General features: G+C 42.2%; 1 protein-coding gene across 5 annotated transcripts; it reads right to left on the bottom strand.

Moving 5' to 3' along the window:
• Positions 1-3915: 3915 nt before the first annotated feature.
• On the bottom strand, positions 3916-18499 carry LOC121570393 (phosphoinositide 3-kinase regulatory subunit 6). 5 transcript variants are annotated; one of them, XM_041881851.2, is made up of 20 exons: positions 18358-18498; positions 15853-15937; positions 15545-15631; positions 15296-15387; positions 15096-15164; positions 14718-14850; positions 14485-14554; positions 14015-14192; positions 13735-13879; positions 8017-8103; positions 7536-7902; positions 7083-7176; positions 6832-6951; positions 6534-6644; positions 5761-5866; positions 5574-5647; positions 5245-5335; positions 5095-5147; positions 4688-4788; positions 3916-4535 (listed from the first exon to the last, which is right to left on the bottom strand). In XM_041881851.2, the coding sequence occupies exons 2-20, from the start codon at positions 15863-15865 to the stop codon at positions 4379-4381; spliced, it is 2148 nt and encodes a 715-aa protein (XP_041737785.1). In that variant the 5' UTR covers positions 15866-15937; positions 18358-18498; the 3' UTR covers positions 3916-4378. The 5 variants fall into 5 exon arrangements, 4 of the variants coding, with proteins under 4 accessions (XP_041737785.1, XP_041737783.1, XP_041737786.1 ...); XM_041881849.2 differs by having other exon boundaries at positions 14718-14853; XM_041881852.2 differs by having other exon boundaries at positions 14718-14853; positions 15849-15937.
• Positions 18500-18799: the final 300 nt, after the last annotated feature.

Genomic DNA, 18799 nt, shown 5'->3' on the forward strand with positions numbered 1-18799 from the left:
ATTTACTATTTGGTTAATGTTTGAATACCTGGAAAATAATGCAATATAGCTTAAAATCAAGTATAGATACATAGCAATCATATTTAACATTGAGGATGTGATCATATTTGTTTTTATTTATCTTTAACAAATGCCTATATTATAAGAATGACAAATCACTGAAAATAAAGATATACTCGGCCATATATGCACCTAATCAAAACTTCAATAAAAAACTGTAACCTAATTCAATAGAGCCAAAAACATCAACCACTAACATCAGTAGGCTACAATGGCTTAACGTCTAAACGATTAATTCCATTTTCAGCGCAGCTGGCGTGTTTGAGGCTAGTCGATGCACCCGTTTCAACAGAGGCATGTCCACTCCGTCCATGTCCACGTAATTTTTTACAGTAAACTGTTTTACACAACTTATCCGTAGACTTTAATTAACGTATGGTTATACTTTGTGCTCGGTCATTTTGGCTCTGACCTTTTACGTCTCTTATATCGTTCTTGACAGTTGTCACGAGAGCATAACCACCTGTTATCACCTCTCTGTAAATGGAAAAAGCAAAGTTGTGGTACACACCTTGCACGTATTAATCTGTTTGTCTGCAGCGCCCTCAGGGCATGAGGATGACAACTGCACGAGACAGGGAAAAAAAACACCCAGCTCAGGTGGTGAGTTTGTCCAGTGCTACATGATTCAATGAACTCATAGTTTATTCATACAAAAAAGTCACACAGTCAAAAATATGTTCTTCATTCTAAACATTTGAATCGGGTAAGATGTAAGAAGTAATTTCCTCTGTGATTAATAACACAGTGCCTTCCTTTAATAGCATAGTGTAAACAGTACATTTATTGCAAACAAGCACTGTAGAAAGTAGTCCAGATTAAATACATTCAAAACATCAACAATTCACTGGACTGTCCATCTGGAATTTGCAAGGAAATATACAACTGCTGAACATGTCTTTTATACAGTCAATCTGCTGTGTTACAGAAAATTACAAAAGTTAGTTGTGTTTCAAGAATATAGCTGCACTTTTGTAGACAGGAGTGACAGCTCTAAAAATGTTACTGTGCCTGTTGAACCCCACCCACACTACTAGGCATTGGCATCGATTAAGCTGGACCACGGTGCACCGGTCTATGGCCCATGACGTGAATGGGCAAAAGTGGTGAGCGAGGAGCGCAATTCTCAACTCGAACAGTAATCTGCCCTGCTCTGTCATGTTGTCTACTAGACAGCATGTTGCATCATTCAGAAACAAACAACCAGGGTGTTTACAAACACTACAGGAACAAGATCATCCACATGTATTGATCACATTTTTACTAATACTGTAGAACTTTGTTCTAAAGCTGTATCCGTACCCATTGGATGCAGTGATCACAATATAGTGGCTATATCCAGGAAAGCCAAAGTTCCAAAAGCTGGGCCTAAAATAGTGGATAAGAGATCATACAAAATATTTTGCTGTGACTCTTATGTGGATGATGTTCAAAATATTTGTTGGTCTGATGTGATTAATAAGGAGCATCCAGACACTGCACTTTATGAAATTGCTTCTTCCAATTATTGATAAACAACCACCTGTTAAGAAACTGACTGTTAGAACTGTTAAGGCTCCACGGATTGATGAGGAAAAATGTATGGTTGTAAGAGATGGGGCAAAAGGAGTGGCTAATAAATCTGGCTGCACATCTGACTGGTTGACTTACTGCACATTGAGAAATGATGTGACTAAACAAACAAAAAATAAGAAGAAACTGTATTATGAAGCCAAGATTAATGATATAAAGAATGATGCAAAAACACTTTGGAATAATTTAAATGAAATTATGGGCAGAAAGACAAATTCAACTCATCAAATCAGATGGCTTATTCAGCACAAAACCATTTGATGTTGCCAATTATTTTAATGATTACTTCATTGGCAAAGTGGGCAAACTTAGGCTGACTAGTCTCTCAGTTCCTGCCGCTGAAAAACATCCCCACAGCATGATGCTGCCACCACCATGCTTCACCGTAGAGATGGTGTCAGGTTTCCTCCAGACGTGATGCTTGGCATTCAGGCCAAAGAGTTCAATCTTGGTTTCATCAGACCAGAAAATCTTGTTTCTCATGGTCTGAGAGTTCTTTAGGTGCCTTTTAGCAAACTCCAAGTGGGCTGTCATGTGCCTTTTACTGAGGAGTGGCTTTCGTCTGATTGGTGGAGTGCTGCAGAGATGGTTGTCCTTCTGGAAGGTTCTCCCATCTCCACAGAGGAACTCTGGAGCTCTGACAGAGTGACCACCGGGTTCTTGGTTACCTCCCTGACCAAGACCCTTCTCCCCCGATTGCTCAGTTGGGCCGGGCAGCCAGCTCTAGGAAGAGTCTTGGTGGTTCCAAACTTCTTCCATTTAAGAATGATGGAGGCCACGGTGTTCTTGGGGACCTTCAATGCTGCAGACATTTTTGGTACCCTTCCCCAGATCTGTGCCTTGGTACAATCCTGTCTCGGAGCTCTGCAGACAATTCCTTCGATCTCATGGCTTGGTTTTTGCTCTGACATGCACTGTCAACTGTGGGACCTTATATAGACAGGTGTGTGCTTTTCCAAATCATGTCCAATCAATTGAATTTACCACAGGTGGACTCCAATCAAGTTGTAGAAACATCTCAAGGATGATGAATGGAAACAGTATGCACTTGAGCTTAATTTCGAGTCTCATAGCAAAGGGTCTGAATACATATGTAAATAAGGTATTTCTGTTTTTTATTTGTAATACATTTGCTAATATTTTGTAAAAACCTGTTTTAGCTTTGGCATTATGGGGTATTGTGTGTAGATTGATGAGGATTTTTATTTATTTAATCCATTTTAGAATAAGGCTGTAACGTAACAAAATGTGGAAAAAGGGAAGGGGTCTGAATACTTTCCGAACGCACTGTATCTAATAGAACTCAAAGGGTTTTCCTTAATGGAAGCTCCTCTAATGTCAAACATGTAAAGTGTGGTGTACCGCAGGGTAGCTCTCTAGGCCCTCTACTATTTTTACCAATGACCTGCCACTGGCATTAAACAAAGCATGTGTGTCCATGTATGCTGATGATTCAACCATATACCCATCAGCAACTACAGCTAATGAAGTCACTAAAACCCTTAACAAAGTTGCAGTCTGTTTTGTAATGGGTGGCCAGTAATAAACTGGTCCTGAACATCTTTAAAACTAAGAGCATTGTATTTGGTACAAATAATTCCCCAAGTTCTAGAACTCAGCTGAATCTGGTAATGAATGGTGTGGCTGTTGAACAAGTTGAGGAGCCTAAATTACTTGGCATTACCTTAGATTGTAAAAACTGTCATGGTCAAAACATATAGATTCAATGGTTGTAAAGATGGGGAGAGGTCTGTCCGTAATAAAGAGATGCTCTGCTTTTTTGACACCACACTCCAAAAAGCAAGTTCTGCAGGCTCTAGTTTAGTTTTATCTTCATTATTGTCCAGTTGTGTGGTCGAGTGCTGCAAGGAAAGACCTAGTTAAGCTGCAGCTGGCCCAGAACAGAGTGGCACGTCTTGTTCTTCATTGTAGTCAGAGGGCTGATATAAATACTATGCATGCCAGTCTCTCCTGGCTAAGAGTTGAGGAGAGACTGACTGCATCACTTCTTCTTTTCATAAGAAACATTAATGTGTTGAAAATCCCAAATTGTTTGCATAGTCAAACACACAGCTCTTACATACACACTTACCCCACCAGACATGCCACCAGGGGTCTTTTTACAGTCCCCAAATCCAGAACAAATTCAAGAAAGCATACAGTATTATATAGAGCCATTATTGCATGGAACTCCGTTCCATCTTATATTGCTCAAATGAACAGCAAACCTGGTTTAAAGAAAACAGATAAAGCAACACCTCACGGCACAACGCCTCTCCCCTATTTGACCTAGATAGTTTGTGTGTATGTACTGATATGTAGGCTACGTGTGCCTAAAAAAAAAAAGAATTTGACGTAGTTCTGTGCTTGACTTGTTCTTGTCTATTCATGTTCTGTATTATGCCATGTTTCATGTTTTGTGTGGACCCCAGGAAGAGTAGCTGCTGCTTTTGCAACAGCTAATGGGGATCCTAATAAAATACCCCCAAAAATACAAACAACATCTCTTTTTCATAAAATATATGTTAGAATTTTCAAACTAGTTTTCATTGGGAAGATAAAGTGTTTTTTTTATCAAAATAAATCCCTTTTGCATGTGAAAACACAGAATCCTACTCATTACTCCACATGTTTAACCTGCGTCACTTTTGTTTTTAGCTTCCTTCGCCGTTGGCCAGAGCGGGGCACCTGGCTCACGCCCGGGAGGGAGCCCGGGCCGGAGCCCAGGCCAAATAATCAAATCCCCTCAGTGGTTGATGCCAGTGAAGGTGTTGATTGGCAGAGGCAGGATCTTGCACAAGTACCTGCTCAGCCCCGCCTCCCACTCCTCTCCCACACTGAAATTGGACTTGTTACTTGTCTGGAGGCAATACCCTGGATCCAAGCATGGAGAGATCTCAATGCTGTAAAAGAGTGTTAGTTACTTAGTTATTACAGTTTGAGCACAGGGAAATTCTCTGTAAAAGACAACCAAAAAACTACTGTATAGTATTGATCAATAGTAGAGATGGTAGAGCATCATGGCATTATATTGCTGATGAGTGTTATCGCTGACCTTTGGACATGTGTGTATTTCCTGCGACAGTCTTTGTCCAGACAGACAGTGAAGGTCTTATCCTCCAGGATTCTGAGTTTAATGTTTTGGGTTCTGATCTCCTGTCAACACAGCAGGGTAAAATTACATATCCTGATAGGTTGGGAGCAAAAATCATTGTGGGATGTAACTCCAAATTCCAGTACATACTGTATGCCTACCCTCTTTGCATTTATGGGCTCAAATCAAACCTCTACCATTATATATAATTGCATTAATCAATAATCTACTTTGGAGGTGAGACATGAGGATAAGATCAAGAAACCACATCAGGCAGTGTGTTGCCTGACTGACAGTTTTAGTACTTTTCAATATGGTGTTACTGGGGTCTCAATTATTTATTATCACACATTCAGAATTATCCTTACCGCGCAGCATCTTGGATTTGTGCTGTCAAAATTGACAGTGAGGAAATCAAGACCTAGGGAAAGTAGGGATGACAAATTGTTGATTTGAGGTAATGAAACCAAGTTGCCATTGAGAACAGCTAGGTAGTTACTATATGTTTTAATGCAAACCTTCTGTTTCATTGGGTGATATTGCACTGATGACCACTCCACATGTCATCACTGACATTCCCTTAACAACCTCTTGTTTGCTCAAGGAGACCTGCAGAAAGTATATGAGACACAAACACATTTGGTACTGTAGTTAAGACATTATGCCATACGGACTTAAAGGATATCTAGATATTTCCATAGTTGTTACTTTTCATTTAAAAGTGTACCACTTGTTCCTAAATGATTACAGTGATACTGTGACTACACTCAACAAGCAGGAACACATTCACTAACCACTAACCACATATTGTATAACACAAATAGGGAAGAAAGCCTTCAGAAAGTACCTTACTGTAATTCACAGAAACCATCGCTCCACAGGTTCCAAGTGGCTTCCTTGTTCGTCGCCTACTAGATCTCTCTGCACAGAGACATTATGACAATCACCAACAGAAGCAATAACAGGACCAGATAGTTTCTGTCCCTGTCCTTACAACACGGTTCAGGCTGCATTCACAGTTTTGACAACAGTACCTTGTCTCAAATTTTCTCTGAGGGTTTTAAACTCTGGGAACTCTGCTTCCAGGTGGGACACAAACACCTCCTCCACAGGGCTGCCAGTCTGGCCAGAGACAGATATCTAAAAACACAACAGGGCAACAAGAACAAGCTGAAATTAGGGAGAAATTGTGTTCTGTTTTTTTCTTAATGATAAAAAGTGGTTAAATTGAGCCGGAGCTACTCGAAGCAGGGCTCCTGCACCTTGGGTCAAATGATTAATGTCCACATCCTGGTTAAACCCTTAACCTAGCCTCAACCACAACCACAACCCTAACCCTAGATTCATGTCCACATCTCAGTTCAAGCCTAAACCTCAACCCTAACCATAATGCTAGCTTCATGTCCACATCCCAGTTCAACCCTAAGCCTAGCTTTACGTCCACATTCTGGTTCAACCCTAAACCTTGCCTCAACCACAAACTTAATCCTAACTTTAGCTCCAGCCCTAACCATAACTTAAACTCCAACCTTAATCCCCCCCATCCATCAAATAGGGCTTCCCAACCTCCGAATTCCCAATTTAACCCCTGATGAAAACCGTAATAATTATGTTATTCTGGGCTATGAACTCTTAAGTATGAACTATTCATGGGCAGCCATATGTTTGTGTATCATCCTGCTGCTAACACACACACACACACACACACACACACACACACACACACACACACACACACACACACACACACACACACACACACACACACGTGTGACTATAACATGTGGATGTATCTCAGGGGCCTGACCTTGACGGAGTAGAGTGTGAAGTGGACAGGCTGTAGGCCACAGCGAAGGTAGTAGGAGAGGACATCCACAAGGAATCGGTTGGGTTCTGATGACCTGCTGTGACTGGACTGCTGCAATGGCACATAGTAGACACAGTATTAGGTCTCACTGTGACATGACTGGATGTCTATTTCTCTCTTAAAACCCCTTTCCATTTAGGTATCCTATCACTATTTGATGGATCTTTCTGGATAATCATGATCAGAATTAGACCATGTGATTACTTTATGAAACAATGCATGTAGTAGTAATCATCACCGTTTCCGCCAGCTTTGGAATCATGGCTCCCAAACTGTTGATGTTGCTCTCGTACCAGGGATCAACCCTTCCTAAGAACGAGGCTAGAGACAACCTGTCTCCAACTTGTGATGTGCTTCCCTGAAAAACAGAAAAAGACTGTGGTTCCTTAACCTATCAAATCATACCGGTTACTGTACATGTGCAGCATGAGATGGATGTTTATTTTACATTATTGGTATTATTTGATTTTGGACTGGATTATTGCTCACAGGTGAATTGACGATGGGCTCATCAGTGACAGGGATGTAGTATATCTGTAGGTTCACTCTCTTGGTCAAGATGAGATGTTTTGCCTCCTTTTTTCTGTACACAAAAGCAATGCACATTGTAAAACAGTTCACACACATTCCTAAATGACAAAATTATAGTGTATTACAGTGTAGACCTCTGTATCGCAGTTGGTAGAGCATTGTGTTTGCAACGCCAGGATAGTGGGTTCAATTCCCAGCACTACCCATACATAAAATGTATGTACGCATGACTTTAAGTCGCTTTGGATAAAAATTGTATGAGGAAAAAAAAAATGTAATCTTTTTTTTTTTCACCTTTATTTAACCAGGTAAGCCAGTTGAGAACAAGTTCTCATTTACAACTGCGACCTGGCCAAGATAAAGCTAACTATGTATTAAGGGACATTAAGGGACAGTAGAAGTACTTCCTACCGGATGGAGTGATACGCCTTGGCCAGTCTCCCCAGCACCCTGTCGTCTCCCATCACCACTATGCGTGCTGTATGGTTCCCCTCCTCTTTAGGGAGAGGGGTGCTACTGGTGGGCCCCTTGATGTTTTCCTGCACCAGCGCCATTTTGTCTTCCGGCTTCATTCTCCCTCTGAAACCCGGTGACCGTGACCGGGTGAATAGCTTGCTCTGTTCCCGCTCCTCCATGTCAGACAGGTCCTTCTCTATTCCACTGTCAACAGACAGGAGGGAACCCCTCTTGGACACATCCTTCTCCTCTTCCTCCTCCTGGTACATAGAGTTCCGCTCAGAAGGGGAAACGTTTAGGGTGAAGTTCACCAGCTCATTCCCTATATAAAAATATGAAAGATTCAAGATTGCCAAACTATCTATTAGTCTGATTTGACAGTATTCTCAAGTCTTTATAATGGCCTAGAGACTAAGGTTCTCTAATGTTGACTCACACAGCTCCTCTTCGTTTGTCCACAGGTGGAAGTGAATCTTTGGAGAGGGCAATGGAGTGTTAGAAAGAGAGCCCCGGGCCTTTGGGTCTGAACAGAGAGAGAGTGAACATAACACAATAAACAGTGAATATCCTGTTTGTCACAGTCAGCAAATCTCTTTCATTATTCTCCTCTAGGCTTGGGTGGTATACCGTATATACCGTATGCTGGGGTATTTGGAAATAGCCACGGGATCGTTTTTTCAATACAGTCAATAACGTTTAAACTATTTCTTTGAAGTTTTTCACAAATAAATAATATTTGTAGCTACTCTTTAAGTAAATACCTGCAGTCAACTTGTGCAATACATTAAGAGATAAAGCAGATTGCGTATTTCATTTCAGCTGTCACACTATTTTACATTATGAAGCTTACCGTAGTTCCCCAGAACAGTTAAGCCAGTCACGTGTTTATTTGTAAATAGCATAATGGGAGAAAGCGGGAGCAGATCAGTCCAGCTGAGTACTCACAGGGGTATTATATTTTATATTGAAAGTCAACAGTGTTTTTTTGCTTCAATAGAGTGATCAGGGGCGTGTAACTATAGTTTTCCTTCACAGAAAATACATTAGTGTAACACATTCGGCAGAAAATAGCTTAATTTTTTATCAAATGACAACAGAAGTGAAACGCTATTTGGCTGGCAGCCACACAAGTAAATGAGCTTAATATGAAAAAGCAAGGTTTTTTTTTCAAAAATGATGCATGGCCATCATATTTCTAATGTTTATCATAGAAAGAATGTAGCCAGCTACATTTCCTAATGTTTTGCTTAAAGTTAATCTAGCATTTTACAGGAGAAAAGTAGTCTGGCTACACTAAAAAGTACCGGAGAAAAGTAGCTCCACATTAGTCAGAGCGCTGTCTGCTGATAGAATGCCCGTTGGTGAATTCTCATCCGAGTGGAGTGCAACTGAAGCACAGAATTAGTCTGATGCCGAGCAGAAATTACAATAAGAAGCATTTTAGATCTGCGTTTATAAAACGCAGCAAGGTGTTTCTTATACGTTTTATATTTTTTTCGTGAAAAATGCAGAATTCTTCTTTAACGCGACCCCTAAGTTTAACTTGCTAGTTATTACATTTACATTTTAGTCATTTAGCAGACGCTCTTATCCAGAGCGACTTACAGTTAGTGAGTGCATACATTATTTATTTTTCATACTGGCCCCCCATGGGAATCGAACCCACAACCCTGGCATTGCAAACGCCATCCCTGCCGGCCAAACCCTCCCCTACCTTTGGACGACGCTGGGCCAATTGTGCGCCGCCCCATGTCTAAGTAAGTTATCTAAGTAAGTGGCTGAATTAATAAGGTGACAGGGCATCATATGATAGCTTTCTGCCGTGTCTGAGAAATCTGTACAGCTGCCAATGTTATCTTGATTTCCTTGCGTTTTTTCTCCTCTACATTCTTGGCTGTCTGCTACTCCTTCCCTCTTCTCCGAGCAGAACAGGCAGGCCCGTTGCCCTAGAGACTCCAGACTCCACACAGAAACAGTGTGTACACATGCTGCTCCAGAGCCAGTGCTGTTCTTCCTTCAGACAAGCACGCATCAAAACTTTGCTCATTTGCACAATGTCTCTCGTTCACATTCGCTTGTAAATGTCCAAACTCACCAAAAATGACATTCGGTAGCTCCTACCTATATATGTATAACTTTATGAGCTGGATTGCCTGTCTTTGCAATTTGTTTATTTTCGTTTGCGCTCGTTAGCATATTTAGCTAGCAGCCTTCATGGAAATTCGCTATTAATTGTGCTTTGCTAGCATTATGGTAATACAGTGGGGGAAAAAAGTCTTTAGTCAGCCACCAATTGTGCAAGTTCTCCCACTTAAAAGATGAGAGAGGCCTGTAATTTTCATCATAGCTACACGTCAACTATAACAGACAAATTGAGGGAAAAAAATCCAGAATATCACATTGTAGGATTTTTTATGAATTTATTTGCAAATTATGGTGGAAAGTAAGTATTTGGTCACCTACAAACAAGCAAGATTTCTGGCTCTCACAGACCTGTAACTTCTTCTTTAAGAGGCTCCTCTGTCCTCCACTAGTTACCTGTATTAATGGCACCTGTTTGAACTTGTTATCAGTATAAAAGACACCTGTCCACAACCTCAAACAGTCACACTCCAAACTCCACTATGGCCAAGACCAAAGAGCTGTCAAAGGACACCAGAAACAAAATTGTAGACCTGCACCAGGCTGGGGAGACTGAATCTGCAATAGGTAAGCAGCTTGGTTTGAAGAAATCAACTGTGGGAGCAATTATTAGGAAATGGAAGACATACAAGACCACTGATAATCTCCCTCGATCTGGGGCTCCACGCAAGATCTCACCCTGTGGGGTCAAAATGATCACAAGGAAAATCCCAGAACCACACGGGGGGACCTAGTGAATGACCTGCAGAGAGCTGGGACCAAAGTAACAAAGCCTACCATCAGTAACACACTACGCCGCCAGGGACTCAAAACCTGCAGTGCCAGACGTGTCCCCCTGCTTAAGCCAGTACATGTCCAGGCCCGTCTGAAGTTTGCTAGAGTGCATTTGGATGATCCAGAAGAGGATTGGGAGAATGTCATATGGTCAGATGAAACCAAAATATAAATTTTTGGTAAAAACTCAACTCGTTGTGTTTGGAGGACAAAGAATGCTGAGTTGCATCCAAAGAACACCATACCTACTGTGAAGCATGGGGGTGGAAACATCATGCTTTGGGGCTGTTTTTCTGCAAAGGAACCAGGACGACTGATCCGTGTAAAGGAAAGAATGAATGGGGCCATGTATCGTGAGATTTTGAGTGAAAACCTCCTTCCATCAGCAAGGGCATTGAAGATGAAACGTGGCTGGGTCTTTCAGCATGACAATGATCCCAAACACACCGCCCGGGCAACGAAGGAGTGGCTTCGTAAGAAGCATTTCAAGGTCCTGGAGTGGCCTAGCCAGTCTCCAGATCTCAACCCCATAGAAAATATTTGGAGGGAGTTGAAAGTCCGTGTTGCCCAGCGACAGCCCCAAAACATCACTGCTCTAGAGGAGATCTGCATGGAGGAAAGGGCCAAAATACCAGCAACAGTGTGTGAAAACCTTGTGAAGACTTACAGAAAACGTTTGACCTGTGTCATTGCCAACAAAGGGTATATAACAAAGTATTGAGAAACTTTTGTTATTGACCAAATACTTATTTTCCACCATAATTTGCAAATAAATTCATAAAAAATCCTACAATGTGATTTTCGGGAGAAAAAAAATCTCATTTTGTCTGTCATAGTTGACGTGTACCTATGATGAAAATTACAGGCCTCTCTCATCTTTTTAAGTGGGAGAACTTGCACAATTGGTGGCTAACTCCAAAAAGTTTTGGGACACTGTAAAGTCCATGGAGAATAAGAGCACTTCCTCCCAGCTGCCCACTGCACTGAGGCTAGGAAACACTATCACCACCGATAAATCTACAATAATCGAGAATTTCAACAAGCATTTTGCTACGGCTGGCCATGCTTTCCACCTGGCTACCATTACCCCGGCCACCAACTCTGCACCCTCCGCTGCAATTTGCCCATGCCCCCCCCGCTTCTCCTTCACACAAATTCAGACAGCTGATGTTCTGAAAGAGCTGCAAAATCTGGACCCCTACAAATCAGCTGGGCTAGACAATCTGGACCCTTTCTTTCTAAAACTAGCCGCCGAAATTGTCGCAACCCCTATTACTAGTCTGTTCAACCTCTCTTTCGTAACGTCTGAGATCCCCAGAGATTGGAAAGCTGCCGCGGTCATCCCCCCTCTTCAAAGGGGGTGACACTCTAGATCCAAACTGTTACAGACCTATATCCATCCTGCCCTGCCTTTCGAAAGTATTTGAAAGCCAAGTTAACAAACAGATCACCGACCATTTCGAATCCCACCGTACCTTCTCTGCTATGCAATCCGGTTTCCGAGCTGGTCATGGGTGCACTTCAGCCACGCTCAAGGTCCTAAACGATATTATAACCGCGATCGATAATAGACAGTACTGTGCAGCTGTCTTCATCGACCTGGCCAAGGCTTTCGACTCTGTCAACCACCGCATTCTTATTGGCAGACTAAATAGCCTTGGTTTCTCAAATGACTGCCTCGCCTGGTTCACCAACTACTTCTCAGATAGAGTTCAGTGTGTCAAATCGGAGGGCCTGTTGTCTGGACCTATGGCAGTCTCTATGGGGTTGCCACAGGGTTCAATTCTTGGGCCGACTCTTTTCTCTGTGTATATCAATGATGTCGCTCTTGCTGCTGGTGACTCTCAGATTCACCTCTACGCAGATGACACCATTTTGTATACATCTGGCCCTTCATTGGACACTGTGTTAACAAACCTCCAAACGAGCTTCAATGCCATACAACACTCCTTCAGTAGCCTCCAACTGCTCTTAAACACTAGTAAAACTAAATGCATGCTCTTCAATCGAATGCTGCTGGCACCCGCCCACCCGACTAGAATCACCACTCTCGACGGGTCTGACCTAGAGTATGTGGACAACTACAAATACCTAGGTGTCTGGTTAGACTGTAAACTCTCCTTCCAGACTCACATTAAGAATCTCCAATCCAAAGTTAAATCTAGAATCGGCTTCCTATTTCGCAACAAAGCCTCCTTCACTCATGCTGCCAAACATGCCCTCGTAAAACTGACTATCATACCGATCCTTGACTTCGGCGATGTCATTTACAAAATAGCCTCCAACACTCTACTCAGCAAATTGGATGTAGTCTATCACAGTGCCATCCGTTTTGTCTCCAAAGCCCCATACACTACCCACCACTGTGACCTGTACGCTCTTGTTGGCTGGTCCTCACTACATGCTCGTCGTCAAACCCACTGGCTCCAGGCTATCTATAAATCACTGCTAGGCAAATCCCCGCCTTATCTTAGCTCATTGGTCACCATAGCAGCACCCACCCGTAGTCTGTGCTCCAGCAGGTATATCTCACTGGTCATTCCCAAAGCCAACACCTCCTTTGGCCGCCATTCCTTCCAGTTCTCTGCTGCCAATGACTGGAACGAATTGCAAAAATCTCTGAAGCTGGAGACTCTTATCTCCCTCACTAACTTTAAGCATCAGTTGTCAGAGCACCTTACCGATCACTGCACCTGTACACAGCCCATCTGAAATTAGCCCACCCAACTACCTCATCCCTATATTGTTATTTATTTTGCTCTTTTGCACCCCAGTATCTCTATTTGCACATAATCTCTTGCACATCTAGCATTCCAGTGTTAATACTAATTGTAATTATTTTGCACTATAGCCTATTTATTGCCTTGCCTCCATAACTTGCTACATTTGCACACACTGTATATATATTTTCTGTTGTATTTTTTGACTTTATGTTTTTTTACCCCATATGTAACTCTGTGTTGTTGTTTTTATCGCACTACTATGCTTTATCTTGGCCAGGTCGCAGTTGTAAATGAGAACTTGTTCTCAACTGGCTTACCTGGTTAAATAAAGGTGAAATAAAATAAATAAAATAAAAATGACTAAATACTTTTTTTCCCCACTGTAGATGTCCAATGTTTTTTTCTGTTTAATTGTGTACTACACCGGTAATACCGTAAATCCCGAGATGAGAGAAGGACAATATGACGATATGAATATCTGGATACCGCCCAAACCTATTCTCCTTTACACACACCTTGGTTAGCAGAGGTCAGGATGTCACTGTAGATGTGCTGTAGCCTGGTCTGGTACTGGTCACGGCCAGCCTCGCCGTTCTCTATACTCTGCTCTACAGCTAACACCACCTCCTGGAAGTACTGCTCCACATCTTCTCCTAGATCCTGCAACACACACACACATGCACGCCCGCACACACGCAGGCACACATGTGATTTCATGATCCATCTGATGCACACAAATATGAAATCAATTAATCCAAACGTCTCATATCATCACAGCCCATTGACCTCCCTCACCTCCAGAGCTTGAGTCAGTATGGGGCCATGACAGGCCTTCACCAGTCCAGCCTGCAGAGTGTGCAGTAGCACCCGTCTTGCCAGTGTGTCACTTTGGGGGCTGGCCAGCTCCAGGTCTGCCCTCACCGCCTGCCACATGGGCCCTGAGAACACAGCAGGGTCTGCAAACACAAATACCCTACAGGGGACACAGTCAGAGGGGCAGCCAGTCAGCACAGCTATTGTGGATACAGCACAACCTCATAGTAGGTGAGGGGAAAGTCCTCATTTACAAGCATCAGTTTGTGAAAGGGAAAGTACCACCACAGCTCACACAGAGCAAAAAAAAATACCACCCTCACCTTACGAGAAATAACCACGATTAAATGAGTCAGCTGTTGCTAAAAATGATTCAGTGACTACAAATGGACTTCAGTGGGAAGTGTAAAATATATTCTGATGGCATGTGTTCAGTGGTGTTTTAAACTCACCTTTCCTGCTTGGGAAAATGTTTGTTCCTTAGGCTCTGCTCAGCAATGACCCTTCTCTGATACAAAGCTCCTGTGGAGGAAGTTATTGTAGAGGAGGGAGCTTTAGCAAAACAAAGGGAGTAAGGTAGAAACTCAGATAAATGTTTGGAGAACTGTATACTGTCTTCTTATGATTCAAATGTACTTGTGCTACAGTACATGCCACTGAAGTGTAAAGTGCTATTGATGAGTACCTGGTGTGATCTGCTCCATCTTTATGCTCCTCATGTATCTCAGTGTGATAGTACAGTAGGGCTCTGGAAGTGTTAGCAGCCTTTTCAAGCACTCATACACTCTCTGATACAGGTTACATGGAATGTGGGCAGACTGCTGCCGATACACCGGAATAAAAACAACAGCCATCACAATCAGATACATACATCAGAGCTGATTGGCAAGTAAAAACAAACAAGGAACAATATAACTATTCTGTGCATGATAAAGATAACCAGGAACTCAACACAAGAAATATGATACGTGGAAATAACACAGTAAATAAGACGTCAGTAATACAGGACAGCTACTCTATGATCAAGGTAATTTCAGATGAAGGTAAGGTAAATGGATCTGACCTGAATAATAACATAGATGAGAGTGTGAAGCAATGGAATGACATGCATCTTATCGTCAATCCTCTCCACCTGAATCAACAAATGAAGGAAGGTTTCATCAACAAACTGACAATTAAAATGGCCAATTCTACTTCTGAAGACAAAGGGCATGCCATGTGTCATTCTGCAAGAACAAAACACTCTAGTAGTGGCAGACCAACCTTCTCCAGCTCTTTGACCAGAACCCTGACCAGTGAGACACTGTTAGACGGATGGGTCTCCACCTTCTTATGAAGAGTCCACCTCAGCATACCTTCAGGAAGTCATACAATGCTGCTGAATTGACCACATAATGTCCTCAAGTCCATTAAATTGTGTAATACTAATAATATACTATAACAGATAATTATGCCACATAATGATACGTGATAATCGTTTCCTTTTTATTGTTGTATGCACTGATAATGTACCTTTGTTGCATGAGGAGGCAGCCTGTCTGAGGATGGCCCGGATACTGGTGTACATACTGGACTCCACTGCTGACGACATACTGACAGCTACAATAATAGAGTTATAAACATCACATGTCATATTTTGACAAGATAGCAGCTCTGTTTAAAACACAGTGGGCCTATGTGTGGGGATTCTTACTACTAAACACCAGTCTACCCAAGTGATTAATAGAGACAAACAACAGTAAACAGTAAAGAGCAAAGTATACATCAATAATTAAAATACTGTATGAGTTCAAAGACTGAGTGAGTGAAAGTGTACCTACTGGAGGGTTCCATGGGGTTCTTTCCTTATTAATCCCAAGATAATTTGGAGGTCAAACATCACATTTTAGCATCATGGGCTCCCACCTAGAGAAAGGAGCAGGGGTTGATGACACCACATGTACTGTATATAGTCGATATTGGACATGATTTGGAAAGGCATACACCTGTCTATATAAGGTCCCACAGTTGACAGTGCATGTCAGAACAAAAACCAAGCCATGAGGTCGAAGGAATTGTCCGTAGAGCTCCGAGACAGGATTGTGTCGAGGCACAGATCTGGGGAAGGGTACCAAAACATTTCTGCAGCATTGAAGGTCCCTAAGAACACAGTGGCCTCCATCATTCTTAAATGGAAGAAGTTTGGAACCACCAAGACTCTTCCTAGAGCTGGCCGCCCGGCCAAACTGAACAATCGGAGGAGAAGGGCCTTGTTCAGGGAGGTGACCAAGAACCCGATGGTCACTTTGACTGAGCTCCAGAGTTCCTCTGTGGAGATGGGAGAACCTTCCAGAAGGACAACCATCTCTGCAGCACTCCACCAATCAGGCCTTTATGGTAGAGTTGCCAGACAGAAGCCACTCCTCAGTAAAATGCACATGACAGCCCGCTTGGAATTTGCCAAAAGGCACCTAAAGACTCTCAGACCATGAGAAACAAGATTCTCTGGTCTGGTGAAACCAAGATTGAACTCTTTGGCCTGAATGCCAAGCGTCATGTCTGGAGGAAACCTGGCTCCATCCCTACGGTGAAGCATGGTGGTGGCAGCATCATGCTGTGGGGATGTTTTTCAGCGGCAGGGACTGGTAGACTAGTCAGGATCGAGGGAAAGATGAACGGAGCAAAGTACAGAGAGATCCTTGATGAAAACCTGCTCCAGAGTGCTCAGGACCTCAGACTGGGGCGAAGGTTCACCTTCCAACAAGACAACGACCCTAAGCACACAGCCAAGATAACGCAGGAGTGGCTTCGGAACAAGTCTCTGAATGTCCTTGAGTGGCCCAGCCAGAGCCCGGACTTGAACCCGATCGACCATCTCTGGAGAGACCTGAAAATAGCTGTGCAGTGACGCCCCCCATCCAACCTGACAGAGCTTGAGAGGATCTGCAAAGAATGGGCAAAACTCCCCAAATACAGGTGCGCCAAGCTTGTAGCGTCATACCCAAGAAGACTCGAGGCTGTAATCACTGCCAAAGGTGCTTCAAAAAAATTACAGAGTAAAGGGTCTGAATACTTATGTAAACGTGATATTTCCCATTTTTATTTGTAATAAATTAGCAACATTTTCTAAAAACCACTTTTTGCTTTGTCATTATGGGGTATTATGTGTAGATTGATGAGGAAAAAAATATATTTAATCAATTTTAGAATAAGGCTGTAACGTTACAAAACGTGGAAAAGGTCAAGTGGTCTGAATACTTTCCGAATGCACTGTACGACAACCAAGGAACGGAAGGTGGGTCGACTTCTCTGCAACTCATAAAAACATAAAGCCTTTTTGATCATTCACTTGATAAGAGACACCTAACCTATCAGACACCAAAGTCGATACATACAGGGAAACATTGGTAGACAAATTATATTGACAAATTATAATGGATGAATTGATGTAATTTACAAACGTACATAAAAACACTATTACAATCATACAACCTCAAACGGTCTAATGCTGCCTTTCCGCATCAACACATAGCGTACAGTACAGTAAGTCTCCTCAGATCACACGTTGAGGCCAGAATTAACCTGTTTCCTGTCTACAGAAATGTGTGGGTGTAGAGAGCATGGCGACTAGTTATAGACTGAGAAGTACACTCTGACAAACTGAAAGGCAGAAAGACCAATAATCAAAACATTAACTACACAGATCAGAAGGATTTATGGATGAATGCGAGACTTCCTCTTCTGCTACGACACAAAGATGTTCAGAACTATCGAGTTCTCTATGCACTTGTCACAATGCACATTTGAATACTGAACGCATGAGAAATTACAATCAATCTGTCTTCCCTTCACCAAATTCCAGATACAAGTGTAGGGTCATTCACTGTCATTGCGATAGTAATACTTCCTACTTTCAAAGTTTACTTAAAATTCCTTTCTTTCAATCAATCAAATAAATCCTAGTCAATTTGTGTTTAACTTTTTAGTCATTTGTCACTGAAGTGAACTTTTAAAAGTGCAAGCCTAGGGTGAAAAACTCCCCAGGGAACCCAGTTGACTGGCTCAGCATATAAACCTACATGTAAACTATTGCTGACCTAGGCTATTTACAAAAAAAATGGTCATAAGCAACAGCGAAATTGATATCAATGTGCATTGATCTATGCGTGAGATTATTAAAAGTAAGAGATGTATTTAGAGTTCTAGATGTAAAAACAGCAAACTGCATTGCAGCAATCACTATTACAACACCATCGCAAAAGTCTGCTTTACAGGTGCAAATACACTTTACTATTACAGTATAGCCTATAATACAATGATACAGTAGTCACCCTACAGAGACGCACCTGCTGCTGCACACTGGATGTGTACGAATCGACTGATGAACAGCTGCAGCTACACCGTAACGTTATACTGTTGCGTTCATAGGAGGAAGTTTGGTAAAAAAAGAGACAATTCACTCCTCACATTCTATCCAGTAGCCTCTCTAGGTACGTGGTCGCGCGTCAGCCTGCCTGGCTAATCTAGTAGGCTACATGAACAAAAACCGTGTATTTGGCCACACCTTCTTTGTAATATGTAGGCAGGCTAAGGTCGGAAAAAATGCCAAGGTATGGAAGAGGGGTGGAAATTGAATGATTTTCCTTGCAGCGACAGGAATCGAACTGGAATTTTCACTTCCTTTATATCATTGCTTAGCTGAAATAAATTCAACAGGGTGGACTCCTGTTAAATAGGATTTATTTATTTATTTAAATAAATATATTTATTTATTAATGCTATACACTT

This window comes from Coregonus clupeaformis, chromosome 7 (assembly GCF_020615455.1).
Source record: "Coregonus clupeaformis isolate EN_2021a chromosome 7, ASM2061545v1, whole genome shotgun sequence".
Classification (NCBI taxonomy): domain Eukaryota; kingdom Metazoa; phylum Chordata; class Actinopteri; order Salmoniformes; family Salmonidae; genus Coregonus; species Coregonus clupeaformis.